The sequence below is a fragment of the Megalops cyprinoides genome, chromosome 19 (assembly GCF_013368585.1).
Source record: "Megalops cyprinoides isolate fMegCyp1 chromosome 19, fMegCyp1.pri, whole genome shotgun sequence".
Classification (NCBI taxonomy): Eukaryota; Metazoa; Chordata; class Actinopteri; order Elopiformes; family Megalopidae; genus Megalops; species Megalops cyprinoides.
Genome location: NC_050601.1, coordinates 19,869,904 through 19,888,922, shown reverse-complemented (window position 1 = coordinate 19,888,922; position 19,019 = coordinate 19,869,904). Strand labels below are relative to the sequence as shown.

Here is a 19,019-nt window from a genome sequence, read left to right as displayed (position 1 = left end):
TTTTCACACAAAAATTAGCACAGCAGCCACAGGTACAACGTGAGAAATTAGCAGTAAGTGAGAAATATACAAACAATTAGTAAAAGTCATGGAAATATACAAACCTAATACAATTCTTATGATGTCAATTGCGTATTGGGTGTGGATAATTGGGTATACTCCATACATTATAAATTCTATCAATGAAGCAATTATTCCTTGTAGTATAAAATCTCTTACAGTTACAGCTTTGCCCTGTTTTGAAACTGCATGTCTGTACAATTCAATGGAAACTGTTACTCCAAGAATGACCAAAAATCCTGCTTTCTAAGCAGTCAAGTGTATATCCGTAAGGTGCATTATCACTCCCAGTGAGAGTTGCACACCCGTTTTTCTGGCAAGGCTTGGGAGCTTCAAAATATAATTAACATCCATTAATTTCACAAGATCTATGACCAGTTTTACAGGTTGTGACAATAATTTATTATGCTTCTTTCTGTTTTTAAACGAAAACATAATTTTCAGAGGGCAAATTTTAATATTCACAAATCCATACCCTAAACCGTCAGAGAGGTGTTTTTTTTTTTCAAAGTAGCATGCTAGCAAGGAGGTTCGTAGGAGGAGAAAGTAAAGGGTTAACCCACATACTTTTGTTAACACCCACAGAGTCCCCTGTGGGTTTCAATTATTTGCATAAAAATTTAAATTGGCTCAGTGTATCTCCCCTTATGGTTAACTGGCACTGTTTGGACTGTCATCACTGTCCGCCTGCATCCTGGCTGAGCTGTTGGTGGTCCTCCCATATTTATAGCATTCAGTCACACTGTGATGCAATCACACAGTGCAACACACTGATTGGTGTGGGGCTGCCTGAGAGGTAAGCTCATCCGTCTCCACCCACTCATCCTTCACTGTGAGGGGGCAATCGACACACACAAAGCAGGGGTGAGGTGAGCTTCGACGAAATGGCTTCCGTTTTCGTGCTCTTTCCTCCTGCAACCCTCCTTGGGCACATATGAACGGAAGAGCCCTATACTAGAGGTGTGGTCAGCTGCTGGCTCTAAAACACAAAATGGAGAGGTCGGCGTGGGAGGGGCGGGGTGGCGGGGCGTGGTGGCGGGGTGGAGGAGGGCAGCAGATTGACGGACAGATAAAACCAAGCCTTCTTGTCAGCAGTAGGCACAGCAGGTCACACACGTGCCCCCTCCACCGTTCCCCCTCCCCTTTCCGCCCCCCTGCTCCCCGCCCCGGCCGCCGCTCACGGGATGACGTCCACCTCCGGCACGAGCCGCGTCTCCACCATCTGCTCCGACGTCCCGTCGGCGCCGTTGGGCTGCTTGCGCCGCTCGCAGGTGGCCTGCTGGTGTGTCTCCCACGTGCCGTCCTTGTAGGAGCAGAAGCAGACGGTCTGCTGGTCCACCTCCACCCGCACGCCCGCCGGGATCACCGCGCTCCCCGCAAAGCAGTTGGGCCCTACGGGGGCAGAGCGAGCGAGGCGTGGCGTGGGTGACTACATCAGTAACTACATCAGCAGCTACACTGGGAGTGCCCTTTCTTCTGTCTGTTAGTTTGGGCCTGTTATCGTCACTCACTCATTGTAGCTATCGTTAATACTAACGAAATTCATATTGTAGCCTTCAGACCTTCAGAAATCCATAGTAGAGGTTCATTCTCTGCTTAACCACATCCAACAGGACACAACTAAAAGAATGAGAACGTGATGACGAAAAACATTTGGCAATTTTGCCTCTCTGTCCCACATGGGGGTAAGAGCACTCTAAACAGCTAAAAAGGACATAGATCAACACGGAATCCTGCACTCTCATATACACGCTAATTATTTCATTCGCAACACTAACTTCCCCTGTTCATCACCCTCATTCATGTTGCAGTGATATGCCACTTTAGCTGCACATTTTATTCCTAATGCCAAATTTACCTGTTAGCTATTTCAATTCAGTTTTTGGACCCTGTATGTGTATGTGTGAGTATGTGTGTGTGTGAGAGATTATCTCTACCAAAATAGAGCCTATTTACACACACACACACACACACACCTATTCCTATCTCGCCCACACTTCCCTCGGTGGGTCCTCTCCCACGCTTTCCCTCACACCTCACAGTGCCTCAGCTGCTCGGGCCGGCTTTTGTCCAAATGTCTATTTCGGGGTTGGAAAACATTGCATGACTGTTGAACTATTGCTATATTATGCTTTTCATGGACTAAATGTGTGTGGGCACCTGAGTACTTTCTCTCATTCCTGGCGTGAGTCAAACATTCTTTGTAGACATGAATAGACAATCAAAGGCAATAAAAACAGTAAAAAAATCACCAGCATTTTTAACATGTTCTATTTACAGTACATTAGCTGCATTTAGCAGAAGCTCTTATCCGGAGTGACTTACATAGGTTACATTTTTACATGTTATCCATTTATACAGCTGGATATTTACTGAGGCAATTCTTAGTTTAGTGCCTTGGCCAAGGGTACAACAGCAGTGCCCCAGCAGGGAATGGAACTGACAACCTTTCGGTTACGAGTCAGGCTCCTTAACCACTATGCAACACTACTGCTGATGTGATCACGTGGACGTGCACACTTTTCCTCACCTGTGACTGTGGGTACAAAAAGCAGGAGAAAGTCTGACCTTGTTATAACTAAGAATTGTCACAGCTGTCACTAGGTGGAGGGGAGGAGGACTTTTGCATACAGACTGCAGGAATGTCTATGTGTAGGTTATGCAGTCAAAACTCAACTCAACCTCCTGACCTACAGTGGCCCGGGCTGCCTTCACCCTTGTCAAAATGTAGGGGTCCTGACATCTCCCCCCTACCAAAAGTGACACAGTCACAAAGAAAGCCACTGGGGTGAAACTGGCTTCCGTTTCCTCAGACCGGGGGGGGGATTCAGGCTCCAGGACGAAAGCATCGGAGCCTGTTGTACACGTTGGCTTAGCGCTGAAGGCCTGAGTGAGTGTGGGTGTGCAGGGACTCACCGTTCTTGCAGACGGGGCAGCACTGGTGGGGCTCGTACGTGGGGTTGACGCAGTGGAGGGCCGGACACTCTGCGACCGTGCAGTACACCTCCCTGTTGGCCTCGCACCGGCACTTCTCACACGGGGACAGCTGCGCGGGACAGAGGACACTTTACGGTGGACTCGTGAAGGGAGGGACACATCGAGACACGCACAGGAAGGCACTGCTTGGACTGTTGCGCTGTGTCTAATTGCTGACAGCATTTTTTGCATCTGACTACATGCTCTAAGGCTCCATTAGCCTGTCCAATCGCCTAAAGCTGGGCATGCACGCCTGATGGTCGGGCAAAAAACGTTGGTGGATGACCATTGCCTGTGGTCTGCTTGGTGTTCCCATCCATCGTAACAACTCAACATGTAGAATTGGCATCATCTGTCAGTGAGAAATTTTCGGCAGACCCTGACCGACTATACCATAAACTGACAGTTAGTTGTGTGTACAGCTAGCTTCACCCACCAGAAGCACCGGGCTTCATAAGTAGAGTACACCTTCTGGTACGTACAGTCTAACAGTGTGGGTAAATATTGTTGGAGGGAGAAATTATGTGGTTGGGATATGGATGCCAAATATTCTTGGTTCATACTATTAGAAATATTGATATAATAAGCCACAGATATCAAGCTATCACTTCAGCCAGGCCCAGCAAATTTAGAGAGGGGCCCAGAAAAAGGAAGCAAAACAAAAAGGCAAAGTCATAGCTCAACATTATAACTGAAAAATGAACAGAAGCCATAAAATCACGGATAGAAAAAGGATTCCATGACAAAAAAGTAGGTCTTGGGGAGAATGTCTTTGCAGTACAGATGACCAGTCTCAGGCCAGGTTATTGGTTACAGTTCTGGGTTTCTGTAGTCAGCTCTGGATCAATCGCTCTCCCATTGGTTACTCTGCACTCAGTCCTTGGGGCATTTTGCTTTTTCTTTTGGGTCTTTTGTTTTGTTGTTGGGCTGTTTGCCAGTTTGCTTCTTGAAAACCAGTTTGATCCGAATAAGTTATGTAGCAGCTGGGTTCAATCTAATGGAGAGGAGACTTATGTAACAGCTGACAAATCAATAGCCTTGGTCCTACCAAGCTGCACAATAGTCTACTGGCCCAATGGCTATTTTTTCCTCTACACTCAGTTGTTGCTAATTTTGCATCAATAACACAGTTATATAAGAGTTGGGAGTCTTCAGTAGCTTGCTAGCAATGTATTAAAGTAACACACACTATTCTTCTAATTCTTCCGATGCCAGCAACATTATGAGTTAACTGCTGGGTAATGCTTGTACATTTGACACAGAAAAAAATTCTTTAAGATATCAGTTGAGCTAAGAAAGTTGCTGCACACTTCTCTCATGTGATAAGGACATTTTTTGTGATTTAACACATGGCACCATCCATTTTGAAAAAAATAAAAAATAAAAAAACACCTGATTGATTACCTGAATCTCCTAATAACCATTTACAGCTACAGTTGGCAGGACTGCAGTGGTAACACAGAAAGGGAAATAGTGGTTTCACCTATTCCAGGTCTTACGGGAAGCAGGTTACTCCACTGACTGAAAGCCACTCGGCACTCTGACCTGATTTTAGAGAAACTTGGCATGGATTAAACTGTTGCGCATTTGGAGTGCTATTTTCATCTCTGCTATGAGACACGTGCTCACAGCCAATTCAGCACCAATATGTCACATAGTATAGCTGCCATATTGCGTTTTAAAGCGATTTTGTGAATTTCTTTCAATCATGTTTCAAAATTCACCAGTGTAATGTACAGTCATGAAATATGTTCCCCAGGACAGGGAATGTTTGTTACCTGCACCAAAATTCATTTTGAGTTTTTTTTTAAAACAATGCTTTAACAGACTGATATTCTCAATAATTAGCCATATGGACGTGTAACTTCTTTAAATGACTCCCTCGGATGTTCCACGTAAAACTATTTTCGCCATGCTAAGTTTCTGCCATTTCCACCACAAGCCAATCACTTTACATTGTTGATATGTAATAAGCCAATAAGGTCTAACTAAAGAAAGGCTATGTTATACTTATTCCTTTATTTCTGTATGCATTCAAACAAATTGCATGAATTTCATGAAGTAATAATCAAAATGAATTTTTTAACCATTTAGGGTTCTGACCCAAAGGATGTAAACAGCATCTTTGCACAACTCATTGATCAAAATGACCTGATGATCTGGACTAAAAATTATAAACAACCCCCTCTTATTCCTTACAACTTCCTACATTAAACAACATGGCCACCATAAACCAACCGATTTGCGGGTACAAGATGTATTGATGAAATAATGCCTGACATCACTTGCACTTAATGAAACTGCAGTAGTGTACAAACTCACAGGAAGCATCACCACACAATTTGATGTCAGTAGGTTGCATGTCTACCATGCTGGACGACACATTTTACATTACATTACATTGCATTTTTCACGTTTTGGAAATGAGGAGTTAGCAGTAGAGCATGATGAAAATACCACATTGCTCATAGGTCATTAAACCCTTTGTAATTCAACATATGACATCCACCATTTTGGATTTTCTTCTATTTGTGAATTTTTTTTTTTTTTTTGGAAAAACCCTGAAATAACATTTACCATTTGGTGTACTGACATATACCTCTTGGCATTTAGATCCACAGATGCTCCATAAATCCCCACATTTTATGTCTGTGATAAAATCTGACAGGGGGCCATGGAGCATGCTGTCATAGTTTTGGGCACTCAAGTTGGCACTCACAGATCGAAATGTATGGCTGCCGTTGAAGCAATTTTGGGAACAGAAAAAAAACAAACAAAACAACTGTAAAGCAGAGTCATGCAATCTCAGATTTTCTAATACTTATGTACTTACTTATGTCTTATGTATTCACACAGTTTCAGCATTAATCAAAACAACTGTTACAAGCTATTATAAGTTAAAGTGAAATATACAGTTTAATATGATAACCTTTGGTTCTACAGGGCTGAAGTTTATTACATAGCACTTTAACCTGCTGTGGCAACACTGAGGGCAGATTTTACATCTTCGTCCCCCCACAAAGGTTTGTCCCAACTAAGTATTAGTTGTGCAGCTGCAAATAAACAGAAAGCCTTCAGCCTCTCGTAGCTCCACCTGGGGCAAATGGAAACACACCTTCTAGTGACGTCCACACTGAGGTACACAGCGCAGGACTCGGTCTAATGGAAATAAATCTTATGTAACAGCTGGAAAATCAATGGCTTTGGTGTTATCAGTTCCTGTACAATAAACTACTGGCCCAATAGGAGTTTTTGTCCCTCTGTACTCAGTTGCTGCTAATTTTGCATCAATAAAACAGTTATATAAGAGTTGAGAGTCTTCAATAGCTTGTTGGCAATGTATCCAACAATGCATCCATCATATTCCTGGAATCATGCTGTGACGATAGCAAGATCGTGAATTAGTTCCTCTGATCATTTTCATGCTCAAATACAATAAAAGGACTGGATATGACCTTGTGAAGTTAGGTTTTGCTGATATTAAAAAACTTTTTTTAAAGGCTTTTGTAAAAGTATTTTTATTTCCAACATGATTTGCACTTGAAAAAAGTTTGCACACATCCTAATACGTCCAAACAACCGTCATGAAACATAACAAATAACCACACGAGTCCGTGTGCAGCGCGAACGTCCGCCTTCTTAAAGGCAGTAACTTTGTGCAACTTTTCACGTCTAGCGCTTTTGTAAAAACGAAATGAAACGAAAAAGAACTCTTACCATGAACTCCTCGAGTACTTTGTAAGTTCTGCCCCCGTACACGCATACTTTGCTCACAGCTTGGCAGACCGGGCAGCAGGACTTGTAAGCGATGCGCGTGCATCGGGGATGTATCCGCGGGCACTGGGGTTGTATGCAAAGGGGTCCCTCTTCGGTGCAGGTGCAAGGGCAAGCTGTGGGGCTAGGGTAATACGTCTCCCCGATGTTGTAGACAAAACCGTGGTCATCCATGCACCACTTGCCCCGGTAGTCGCCGAATTCGTAGTCTGTGTCAAACTTTGTGGAGTACTCGGACGCCGTGCCAGAAGTCAAAGACAGGAGGGCAAGAGAGACGCACAAACCGTGACCGCTCATCGTAACCGATTGTTTAAGTCTAGCACGGCAGACTCACAGCACTTGTTAAACAGAGAGCTTCTGGGCTGTAGCCTATCCCCAATGACAACATGCAGTGGCGACCAACTGCGTTGCACTTGCCTCGTGGACCAGGGAAGCGATGAAACAACTTAATGATGGTAGCGAGTGTTCAGGAGACGTAAGTCGTGGGTACTAAACATTTGGTAAAACGTGTACTGCTACTTGTATCATTATTTCTTTGGATTAAGTCATATATCATTAAACATTTCCTTACATCTGTATTGTTATAAATTTGTTATAAAGGTAGACAGACCAGTAGCTACTAAAAGCTATATAATACTCATCGTCGTTGGCTATTCCACTCATGCAAAGAAATTCTTATTTATTTTGCTTCGTAATTGTTCATTTTGTTATTGCATTGTAGTAATTCCGTCCCTGAGACCTCAAAATTGGTGATACCTCAAAAATATTGACTGATCTGCGAGTATCTACAATATTCCTAGTTACCATCAGCTGTTGCTGTGATAACTTTATATTTCAAACTCTGCAAAATTAATTTGTCGTTCAAGCGTGCAGTTAGGTACTGAGTATATGCCATTTGTAAGACGAGGTGACCACTTCACCACTTATTTATACGCAAAACTAAAATCAAGGGCCAAAACTAAATTTTAAAGATTAATGGGATAAGAAAACTTTGAAATGTTTGCGTCTTATAATCATACGTATTAGTTTGCATTGTTTGTTGTATTATAAGGGCAGAAACCACTACGGGTTTCCAAATATCATTTTCTTCAACGCCAAACATGCTAATTAAGTCACCAGCGTCCTCATACACTCGACCTACATACGCGTTGTCGCTTTGTATTCCTCATTAACCAGCAGAGCGATCGCCCCTCTTGCACGTTTACGTCACGCAGAGCGCCAAAAATAAAACATGCCGCGTGTGCACAGCTCACCGGAAAAAAATGTTTTCCTAGAAATATCCCTTTGTGACCCACCAAGGGATCTTAAAGGGGAAACACGGCAAATCAGGGGCGTGTTTATGTGTTTGATGTAGATACTCCCACGTGGGTTGTAAAGAACTGCATTACTTCGCAAATTTGGCTAGCTGCTATTATGTACCAAATGCTTTCCTGACAAAATGCAGGAATATATATCCCCCCAATACCTATAGATTGACTTAAACAGCACACAAAGCCTTAGATAAAGATGCAAGGCATGAGCTTATGTCTCAGCATATATTTCTGTCATTTCTAGGTGGAATAAAAAGATATGTTAAGTGTAACATAAGCAACATTTTGGAAGGATAAACCACTTTATGCTGCCAGGAGTGTCCCTTCACTGTACTTCACTGTGTCAGATATAACTGATTGATTAGACAGAGATAGGCTCCATCATTAGACAATGTGTCAATTCCATCAGTTTATTGGGGTCTGAGACACATGAAGCTGCACTGAAAAGCAGAAACTAACTTGAACAAAAAAAAAAAAATCATTTTAACATTCTCACCTTTAAATTTTCAACCTTAAGTCACCTAAAAGCACATCCAGTACTTCAATTTCTATTTCTTTCTGGTTCAAGAACAAAAGTATAATAAATTTTCATAAGCAACAAACCAGATATTATCAACTACAGAGGCTGTGTAGAACACAAATTATAAAAAATTCATACCATACCATGTACAAATATTGTACAGCAAATGCACCTGATTACATTAAGTTTGACAGGCTGTCCCATTTTTCTTAAGGACAGAGGCAATGCTCATGACTAAATGGCCATTGTTTTTTATGCAAACGTATGACCATTCAAGTTTAAGATGAACTTTTCCATGATAAACAAAACAAAAAGACAAATGTAAGTTTTCATTTTATTTGGGGAATGAAATTTGGCAATACAAAAATGGAACTAGCAATGATAGAAACTTACAATTTACCACTTTCAAAAACAAATACTAAAAATAAAAAAGTAAGATTAAAAAGAAAAAATTGACAATCATTTCAACTGGACACTATATACTTTTCAATTTAGGGGAGGGGGGGTTGCTATATATTCATATCAATGCAGTCATGCTAAAAACCCAATTCCAATGAAAGTAAACTGAAGTTTACACAGGAAGGCCATTTAGGCCATAACCATTTCATTTGAATGCTGAACTCTAGGGTCCATCAAAGACTGACCAAACATCTCCATAAAAGGGTATCAAAGTAGGATATCAAAACAAGGCAGAAAAACAACATCAGGTTTACACCAGTAATATGATAAAGGCCCATCCCTGATCCTGCACATCCATCCAGCAGCACTGCACCATTCTGAGATACTTCTGAACTGCCAGGGCCCTCTGCCTGACAGTACTGCGTGTCACTGTCTGTATGTGACCCTACATGAAAGCATGTCTGACAGTCAGTTGTCATGTGTTCAATAGTTAGCAACTACACTACACAGTGGATCTTGTGCCCCGAAGTAGTATAGTTACAACGACTGAGACTTCCATATGAGGGGAAACATTACTATACAGAGCAATGCTGGTCTTGCAGGATCAATGAGTGGTTAAAAAAAGGGTCACAGATACGGGTATTCGGGGCTGTACAGCTGTGACATGTCAGAAGCCTGTGTTTAGCGTCTAATGGGTGCCAGGTTGGTGAGGATAGGGGTGTGGCTTGTTACTGCTTGAGGTTGGGAGTCATTCTGGCTTGTTGCTGGGACCCTCCTCAGAGGCGGGCTCGGGTGGGAGGGCGTCATCCGGGGGGGTGGTGGTGCTCTCGGAGCTCGTGTTGCTGTCGCTGGTTCCCTCCTCCATCATGCTGTCGGCCCCCTCGCGCGTGCTCTCCTTATCTTCCATGGCGCTGGGTCCTTCCTCGTTTCCCCGCTGGCCCTCAGCCCCAGCCTCTGCCCGGGGCTCATCTGTCGAAGAGACAACGGAGGCTCGGCCTTTAAACTGGGGCCACTGCACCATGCTTAAACAGTAAGTTTTTTGTTCTCTCCAGCTTGTCTCTGCTGTTTGACTATCGGTTTGTATTTTCAACATACTGAGGACCCAAACTGGCAAAAAAAGCTGTACCGTCAAGTAAGTGCAAACTATTTACCACCCCAGACAAAGCACTGGGACTTACTGCTCAGTCTAAATCATTGAGCTCTATTCATGTTGCTGTTAGATTTCTAACTCAAATCAAAGCTTTTTGTGAAAAAAGTTTTTTTACGTAGGTCAGCACATAAGCGAGGACTCGTATCATGCCTACCCATCTCCATGGAAGCAGACTCCTCCTCTTCCTCGCCGTCCTTCCTCTTCGTGCCCTTGGGCCTGCCCTCGCTGGGCGTGTCCTCGGGGGGCTTGGCCTGCTGCTCCTCCTCCGGGGCGGCGGCCGCCCTCTCCGCCTGCTCCGCCGCCTCCCTCTCCCGCTCCTCCGCCCGCCGCCGGGCCGCCTCCTCCGCGGCCGCGATCTCCGCCGCAATCTTCTCCATGTCCACCTCCACCTTCAGGCTGCACAGCTGGATGCGTTGGACACACAAAGGGGGGTTACTTACACAGGCGCGCAGCTGCTAAATGACACACCTGAGTAACAAAGAGCATTCTGGTAATCATGCCTGCCGTAAACTGTACTGACAGCGTGCTGTGAATTTCAACCCACATGCTCTGAAGAGACCCCCTTGATCGGAGGTGACCACTCTATGGGCAGAGTAGTCTATGTGGCCCACATGGCTCTTGCATTGGCCCAGTGAACAGAAAGCACTTGAATGTTAATTTTCTTAGAAATATACATTCATGAAAACATGAAATTCATGAAATCTATAACCTCCCTGAAATACTACAGTATTCTAATATCAGACCCTCAGGTTCAAAAATATGGGGGAAAGTTGATGACTTGAAACAAGGCTCACCTGCTGTATTCTAAATTTAAAACAGCCGTGTATAAGTGTATATGTGATAAACTTATTAAAGATAAGCCTTTATCCAGCCAAGCGGCACAATATAAGCAAAGCCAGATGTTCCGTAATGTTTTCAGAGAAATATTGGAACATTCTCTACAAGTGTATAAACATGTAGTTTTAAGTGTCGGTGCAAAAATTTAGAGTGAAAAAACACCACAAATAGTAACTTTATGCTCATGAGAATATCAATGACTGACATATTTTAGTCTGTAAAAGGTGTAAAAATGCACAGTGCTTGTAATAAAACGTCCAAATCCGATCTGCAGGAGCCATCCCTGAAAAACACACCCGTTTCAGCTCGTTGTTGAAGCACTCTGTGGCCTCCAGGAACTTCCTCTTCTTGTCCTGGTGGCGATCCTCGATCTGCAGCAGCTCCGCCTCCAGCTTCCTCTGCGGGACAGACCGACATAGGCCTCTTTAGACGTAAGACGCCCACGGGGCTATCTGGCAGGCACTACGGTGTGGGGGTGTGGCGAGTGAGGAGCGGGAGCATGCCCCCTACCTGGTGCACCATGAGAGACTGGACCTGGCGCTTGAGGACCTGCATGCGGGCGGTGGTGACGACCGAGCGCACGTCCGGCACCACGTTCTCGCTCAGGATGTCGCTGATCAGCCGGTGGTTGCGCTGGAAGCGGGCGGCGGCCGTGTGCTTCAGGGAGAAACCGTCATCGTAATCTGACGGGGAGGAGAGCAGAGGGATGAAACTTCGGGTGGGATTTAGAGGTTCTGTGCATTTGGAAAGCTCAACTGTCACAGGGTCAAACAGCTTTGGTCGGGTCACTTGAAGCCAACGCGTGTCTCTACAGTCACTGAGGAAACATTTAAAAACGCCTGACCAAACAGTTGTCTCATTATATTAGATAAATCAGAAGAGCTGCGGACCTGCCTTTGAAATACAGAGCACAGCAGTGAGGGAGGTTTCTATTTAACGTATTTAACTCGGTTCCAAACTTCCAATCTTACTTCCAGCTAAACAGCGAGTAGTACCCAGCACTGCAATCAAGCCCTCCCAACATTTCGCTGCTCTGTAGGAATACTATGGCACCACAGACCATTTGCCTACAACATTTCCGTTACAGCTGCATCTTACAGTATGCTAAACGGGCTCAACTGCGCCACAGGGTTTTGGAATGGTTATTGTCTTCTGTAGGCCTGTGTGTTTAAAAGCACCATCTTCTGATCCAAAAAAAGTCTTATGTTTTACCTGCTATATTTAGATGGAGACCCAGGAAATATAAATACATATTCAAAGGGTACAGAAAATAGTAGAGTAATTGCTGCAGAAAGCTGTGAAACAGTGTGTTGTGGTAATTGGGCAGGTGACAGGCAGAGGCTGGCGCCCGGCTCGTACCGTCGGGGTCCTCAGCGGGCTGGATGCTCATGTAGGGCTCGCCCTTGTCGATGCGCGACTGCCGCTGGCGGCTCTCCTCCTCCAGGGCCGCCTCCGCGCGGCTCTTGGCGTTGACATAGGCCAGGTAGGCCGGGGAGTTGTGGTAGGCTTTCATGGACTCATTGTACTCGATCTGCGGAGACGGAGAGACAGGCCCGTCAGAGGCGTGCGGCCGCGCGGCCCAGCGCAGCGCAGCGGACAGGGGCTCACTCCACGCATCAGTAACGCACTGCAGTAGCGCTGCCCCTCGGCAGCCAGTGCCGCTTCCATGCTGTAACTAGGGCAGTCCCGAAGGACACGCCCCCCCCATCACGACAATCCTGCTTGGGCCAGGGGGGAAGACTGTTTCCACCTGCACCCACTTCCAGTGGCAACTTGGTCTTTCCTCTGGAAGCCTCCCATCCAAGTGCTAACCACACCCAGCACCACTCAGCTTCAGCCAAGAAGCAAAGGATATGTAGAGGGTGGCACACCTGCTGAATATAATGTGGCTGACTGTGCTTTACATGTACAGTCCACAGCAACTGCAGCAATGTCTAATACTGTCCTTTGTGCTTATGCTCCTGTACTTTCCAAATCAATAAAAAATCAAGCCCCTCCACATTTTACAATGATCACCCTGCTCATATACTGATTCATTCTTTGAGACCGCAAACCTTCTACTGGATATTTACACTGGTCTGAAACTCACTGGTACATCTAGATTCCCAACAACACACCTACTGCTTCACCTCAGACAGCAAACGTGTCTCCTCAGAACAGAGCACTCTCTGTTTCAGCCTGTGCTTAATACATTACCTCACTGTAGAGGGGAGGATTCATGCCGCCTGATCGATGTCATACTGACTACTGCACTTCATTCTCATTCAGCTCCTCTGTCTGCCCCCTAGCTACATAATTCCATTTGCTCCATTTCCGAATATGCGAGACGAACAGTTTCTCTTGCTTCAAGCCATTGCACTTATGAGATGTACTGTAATGTATAAGGTTGGGACTAACCGCAAACCGATACCCACCAACACTTTATGTAATTAAACATATTTACAGATGTCTGCCACTAGCAAACTTCCGTTTAGAAAGTGCAACGAGTGTACAGTTAAACCACTATGTACGCCATCCTATTTAATTCAAAATTACGCTTGTTCCTTTACAATTATGCAGCATCATTAGGGTTTGTGGCAGCATGTCTGTTCCTGGGTCTATGTGTGTGTGTACACATCTCAGAGAACATCTTGTCGTTTTAAGTTTAGGAATTCTTCAGCACAGTATCGCTCTAACCCAAAAGATTCAGTACAAAAACACAATATCTCAAACAAACAAAAAAAACTTTAACCATAACAAAAAAGCAGTGACTGCTTAGTATTATTCCATTACTTAATATAACTTGTATTAAAAGTGCTAGTGATTCATGCTAGTAAATGTAAGGTGCAAAGGAAATTACTACCCATACTACATACATCCAAAGTACTGATGGAATGAGGGGAAAATTGTGCAGCTGGTAAGAAACAGTCGACCAATTTTAATTTCAGACAACACGATCATATACGCTACACACGGAGACAGGGTGGGGGTGACAGGTATGATTTGGACAAACTCATGGTGCAGCACTTACACACATACTGTACGTAAATGGCCTGCAACAGAGTAGCCATGCAGAGTCACTCATGCGTTCACTGCCACTTTACAGCACATGAGAGTTTTTCACGTGACACAAGAACTCTGAAAGCCAACATTCTCTTGGGATGACAAAATGGGAAGTCACAGTGCCAATTTCTGGGGTAGTAATGGTTTGTAACGGTGCCTCTTTGCTCTAACGGGGTCTAAACTGAGGTTGGTGTTATACTGATGCCAAAATTAGGTTTGTATGTACTGGCTAATTAGTAATATATGACATGTATAAGTGAGTAACACAGGGTTTTTGTATTCAGAGAGCATGTGAAATATTTTCGAACAGACTAATGTTAAATTACTATTATTCAATAAACAATATTAATGAGACAAGTGTGATACTCTGGAAAAACACTGACATAAACTTAAATTAATTCTTTGTATGTGTAACAAATCTGTCTGCTCAAAGTCCCCAGCCCACAACTAAAGGGCTTGGATTTCTTAAAGCTAACAGCTGTTGCTACTGCTAATGGATGAGCCACAGAACCAGAGTAAATTCATTTCATCCCTTCAAATCTAATCTATTTTATAACTGGAACAAGACTTTTTGCTTGTTAATAGGGCTTCTAAATTTCTTAAATTGTGGTTTAAAATTTTAGAATAACATTTTACCTACACTCAATTTTTAATATAACTTAGGAGCATCTCTGTAAAAAAAAACAATTCTGAATAGAGTGAATCTACTAAAATGCCTATTGTATCTGGTACCTTCCCCTTAAATCACTGAGGGAAGGCAGTGTGGGAAAGAAATGTTTCTCACTTCCACGCTCCCCAAACATCCCCCAGGTCAAACCAATCTGCCACACCCTGTAAACCAACCTTCTCTGCTTCGTATTCATTCAAGTAGTCCTGTTTCTCCTCATCAGTGAGGTCTCTCCACATGCCACCGATAATCTTCCCAATTTCCCATAGCTTCAGATCTGGATTGGAGGCTTTTACTTGGTCCCAAACCTGATGATGAGAACCAGACATGGTGCTTGGGGGTCAATACAGAAAAAATAATCTGAGCAGAGAGGTCACAAACCAGAGGCGGCCATATGGTTTAACCTTGCTCTTTACAACAGATGGAAAACACACACCCACAAGTCAGAGAATAGACAAAGCCTGACGATGGCAGGACGTCAGGCTCTCGGAGCGCTGACATTCGGTCCGGTCCATCTGGTCCCACCCCCTCCGCCCCAATACAAACAAACAGCGTCGGTGCGAGGCTCTTACCTTCCTGCTGTATCGCATGTAGGGCATCAACGGCTTGTCGGGGGGCTTCGGTGGTTTTGGAATTGTAATCCCTGACGAATTCTGAGAATGGAATACAAACGACACCAATAAGTGCAGTGTCTGCTTAATGACTGAACACAACCCAAACTAATTCCCTGTGTGGGGGGGGGGGGGGGGGGGGGGGCACAGTGACAACGTGATAAACTGCTTGGAGGCTGGGAAATCCGAAACTAAAATAAAGGAAACCTCATCAAAACGTTTTCTATATTCATTGTTTTTTACCCCCCACACAAAACTTAAGGCGTAAGTTTGTGTCTTACCATCTGTGTCTTTTGGAACAAGAATGTCACGTCTGCCTGAATTAAGAGCGGTCAGTGAGACACACTTAACATGCTGCACCGCTGACAGGGCCTCGGGTGCTACAGTGCTAATAGTGAATGAGGTCACTGGAATGAAACAGCAGGTCATACGCAGCGGAAGCCATGCTAAGCAATGGGCCTCGGATACCATAGTGACAGCAATGACACCACATCACTGTTTGCATGGCTGTCAGTATTGGGGGTGGGGGAGGGGGGGATAATGATGCCAGGCAGGTACACAAAAATATCTCCTACGTAAGACAGGGCAGTGGGGGTGGATGGGTGGCTGGAGTTTTGGGTGGTGGTGGTGGTGTAGCGGAAAGAACAGACGACACGTCTGAGGAACGATTAACTGTCAGTCGGTGACAGGACGTCCATCTCTAATTGCTGGTGCAGATTTATATATATAAATAAATAAATGTAAATGTAAATGTAAATATGAGGAAGACTGAACTACATGTTAATCGTGAACATCTGAAATGAAATGAGGAATGCATGGTTTAGCGCAAGCTCGGTTCCAGATAGGTCAGGAAGACTGGTCATCAATTCACTACAGAAAACTTGTCAAGAAGCTTCTAAGAGGAGGCCTAAACACCTTTTCCCTGTCTATCCTTTCCAAATTGTTTTGTTTTTATTTTGCTGTTTGCTATATTTAGTCCAGTTTATTCATCTGTTTTTGTTATCATTGGTCCTACCGTTACCCTGCTGTTGCTGCCTGGGTTCCCTCCAAGCCTGTAGTTGTTGTAGGCCAGATGGCTGTATGGGTTGTATCCCACAAACCCAGGGGTGTTGGGCATTTGCTGATGAAAACAAATGAGACAAAAACACAAATGAGAAATGACACAAACAAAGAGGGGGGAGGGGGAGGACAAAAAACACAATGAATGGAGGGATAAAACCCAAATTTAAAAGAATGGTTCGCATATAGTCATGCAAAAGCAATAATCCTCAAAGCAGCAATGTCGGTTTTTACGTTGGCATTATTGACACTCCGCGTAGGAAAGAACATCAATCACCGTTACAGTTACCATGTTTACAACAATCTGTGGAGATCAAAGCCTTAACCCAAGGGAGCGACAGGTGAATCGGATGAAGTTGAAACAGTTACAGACAGCAACTTAGGAAGGAACTTCAGGGGGAATCCTGGCCACTTCCACTATGCACACCTTTCCAGCTGCTCACAGAGGCTGATGGGTAATTAATACCCACTGCAACGGACTCAATTTGTTATTACAATGCCCTAGCCATTGAAGACGACTCCAGTACAGAAGAGATGACATGAGCCCCTGTGGATATAGGAAGCCCCCTGTCACAGCTTTTGGGATACTTACTGTAGTGGGGGCTGGGGTGGGGGGAGGGGCATAAGATGGCCTTTCTGCATGAGGGGAAAAAATGGAAGACACAAATGAGAGGCAAGGAGTTCCCTTTAATTGTTGTTTTTTTTAGTGAGAAACTTAATATTTTTGTGTCTTCAATTCATAAAAGGGTCATAAAGTAATAATTATTATTGGCGGGGTAAAAAAAGAAAGGCCTTGATGGGCCGAGTTCTATCAATGGGAAGCAACAAGAGACAGATCTAGAGTAAACAGCCTACAAGAGAGGTTATTCGACTGCCTCTACAATCATACCACATTAACTGAAGTTCCTTACTTGACATCTTGATGACGGACGGAAGATATCAGGCTATTCCGGTCATTGAGTCTGGAATAAATAAATCGTTTTAGAATGGAAAAAAAGCACTTTAGTGCGCTTCAGACTTAAAACCACTGCGCTTCTTCTCCATCTGAAAAGAGATGCCAATGATGCCAAATGATGATTCTTAACAGGCAACGTACTTGAGTTCGTCAACAATTCACAGCATCAGTGCAGCCTGGTAATGGAGGTAACAAGAAAAGACACCTTTCCTCAGCCACGAACCACACAGGCGGCTGTGCTGGCTATAGTCCACATATTCACGCTGATTTCAATTCGGATTAAAACAGGAAAACATTTCAGGGAACACTGCACAATAACACTGACAAAAATTTTGCAGGCGTACATTAAAAATCCGTCGCCAATATATGGACTATAACGTGTTTCATTGTGTCCATCGGCTAGCTGGCTAGCAAGTTTAAGTTACCACCTGCCGATTTTGACAACAAACGTCTTCGATGGCTCATTTTGGGTTCGAAAATTTGTTAGCCAATAATAAAATAACGCTAGTAATCAGGCATGCTAGCAATTGTAAGACAACTACGCAGCCAACGTGCTACTAGCTGTGTTTTTCAGTCGAGTACAAACCTTGATTACCCAGCTAACTCGCCCGAGTTACCATTTATATAGCTAACCTATCTAACCCCAATTTCAGTCCGTTAATAAACCAACTATCAAGACAGACTGTAGCTGCACTCCACGCAATGATTTTTCGATGCCCTTGCTATGAGCTAACTACCGTTAAAGTGTGGGTAGACGCCCAACAATGGACTAGCTAGCTGGTTAAGTAGCTAGTAAGCTTACTAGCCATGATGAAAGGTTAAAATACAGATGCAAATGCATAGCCAGCGAGCTAAATGTAATACTGCAGCTAGCGAAAAAAGGAATCGTTTCAGGCACTGTACCTAGCCAGTTAGCGAAGCAAGCAAAAATGAATGGCTACAACGCATCGTCCATTAAATGCTCACAAACTCAGAGGGAAATAAAACATTACTGGGCATTCTAGGAACAAAAATAATGACAAATTAACGAATAATCTATAAATGACTTATATTTAATATGAAAACAAATTTTCCCTTTTCGAGAGCGCAAGATAAACTCACCCCAGCAGCTCCTTTGTTCGCAAAAGCGCTTCCTTCCTCTCCGCTTCTGAAAACCTGTTGTTTCACTTATTAGATTCGCGACGACTGAGCGGGAGCGGAATCACAAACAATTAAAATATTCAGTTAAAAAACGACATATGAATGAATTCATCTGTAAATGTCGTGTATAATAATGGTATAGTAAATGAAAACTGTAGCCATTTTCGTATTAATTTTCATGGAGAGATTTGTCAGACGAATCTTGCGAAACTGTTAATTCTCTGAACATCCGGGTGCTTATGCTTAGTTATTCATTCATTCGTTTATTTTCCAAATTATTTTTTTTAGACCAAAATAAAACGTAGCCATGGCAAAATACGTATAGTTTATACATTAAGAGAAGTAGTTCCGTACAAAGGCATAGGAACATAATAGATACAGCAGAATATATCATACAGAATTCCAAGTTTCACTCTGCAAAACATTACCCTCATGGAATATCCGTCGTGAACGTTCGTATGTGATATGTGATACTGTGATACAGTTTTTTCATAAAATTAATAAATAATATTAGGTCCC

The 19,019-nt window shown here is 43.7% G+C and overlaps 2 protein-coding genes across 4 annotated transcripts; both read right to left on the bottom strand.

The window, feature by feature from the left end:
- Positions 1-1,237: 1,237 nt before the first annotated feature.
- Positions 1,238-7,146, bottom strand: LOC118795133 (brorin-like). The gene is made up of 3 exons (XM_036553503.1): positions 6,754-7,146; positions 2,977-3,106; positions 1,238-1,452 (listed from the first exon to the last, which is right to left on the bottom strand). Exons 1-3 carry the CDS (start codon positions 7,105-7,107, stop codon positions 1,238-1,240), a joined length of 699 nt encoding a protein of 232 aa, XP_036409396.1. The 5' UTR covers positions 7,108-7,146.
- Positions 7,147-8,961: 1,815 nt separating this feature from the next.
- Positions 8,962-18,534, bottom strand: LOC118795063 (SWI/SNF-related matrix-associated actin-dependent regulator of chromatin subfamily E member 1-like). Of its 3 annotated transcripts, none has more exons than XM_036553416.1 (11): positions 18,462-18,534; positions 17,317-17,367; positions 16,998-17,041; positions 16,362-16,466; positions 15,308-15,388; positions 14,912-15,043; positions 12,386-12,557; positions 11,537-11,709; positions 11,323-11,424; positions 10,344-10,593; positions 8,963-10,008 (listed from the first exon to the last, which is right to left on the bottom strand). In XM_036553416.1, the coding sequence occupies exons 2-11, from the start codon at positions 17,321-17,323 to the stop codon at positions 9,788-9,790; spliced, it is 1,287 nt and encodes a 428-aa protein (XP_036409309.1). In that variant the 5' UTR covers positions 17,324-17,367; positions 18,462-18,534; the 3' UTR covers positions 8,963-9,787. The 3 variants fall into 3 exon arrangements, with proteins under 3 accessions (XP_036409311.1, XP_036409309.1, XP_036409310.1); XM_036553417.1 differs by having other exon boundaries at positions 16,368-16,466; XM_036553418.1 differs by lacking the exon at positions 14,912-15,043 and having other exon boundaries at positions 8,962-10,008.
- Between the last annotated feature and the right edge of the window lie 485 nt (positions 18,535-19,019).

What these genes read in the sequence shown, in the direction of transcription:
- LOC118795133 (XM_036553503.1), bottom strand. Translation starts at nt 7,107, where the DNA reads ATGAGCGGTCACGGTTTGTGCGTCTCTCTTGCCCTCCTGTCTTTGACT. An exon ending in AAGTACTCGAGGAGTTCATG is followed by an intron (nt 3,107 to 6,753) that starts GTAAGAGTTCTT and finishes TGTCCCGCGCAG; the next exon opens with CTGTCCCCGTGTGAGAAGTG. An exon ending in CTGCCCCGTCTGCAAGAACG is followed by an intron (nt 1,453 to 2,976) that starts GTGAGTCCCTGC and finishes CTGCCCCCGTAG; the next exon opens with GGCCCAACTGCTTTGCGGGG.
- LOC118795063 (XM_036553416.1), bottom strand. An exon ending in ACATGCGATACAGCAGGAAG is followed by an intron (nt 15,044 to 15,307) that starts GTAAGAGCCTCG and finishes TCTCATCATCAG; the next exon opens with GTTTGGGACCAAGTAAAAGC. An exon ending in GCCCGCTGAGGACCCCGACG is followed by an intron (nt 11,710 to 12,385) that starts GTACGAGCCGGG and finishes CCTCCCCGTCAG; the next exon opens with ATTACGATGACGGTTTCTCC.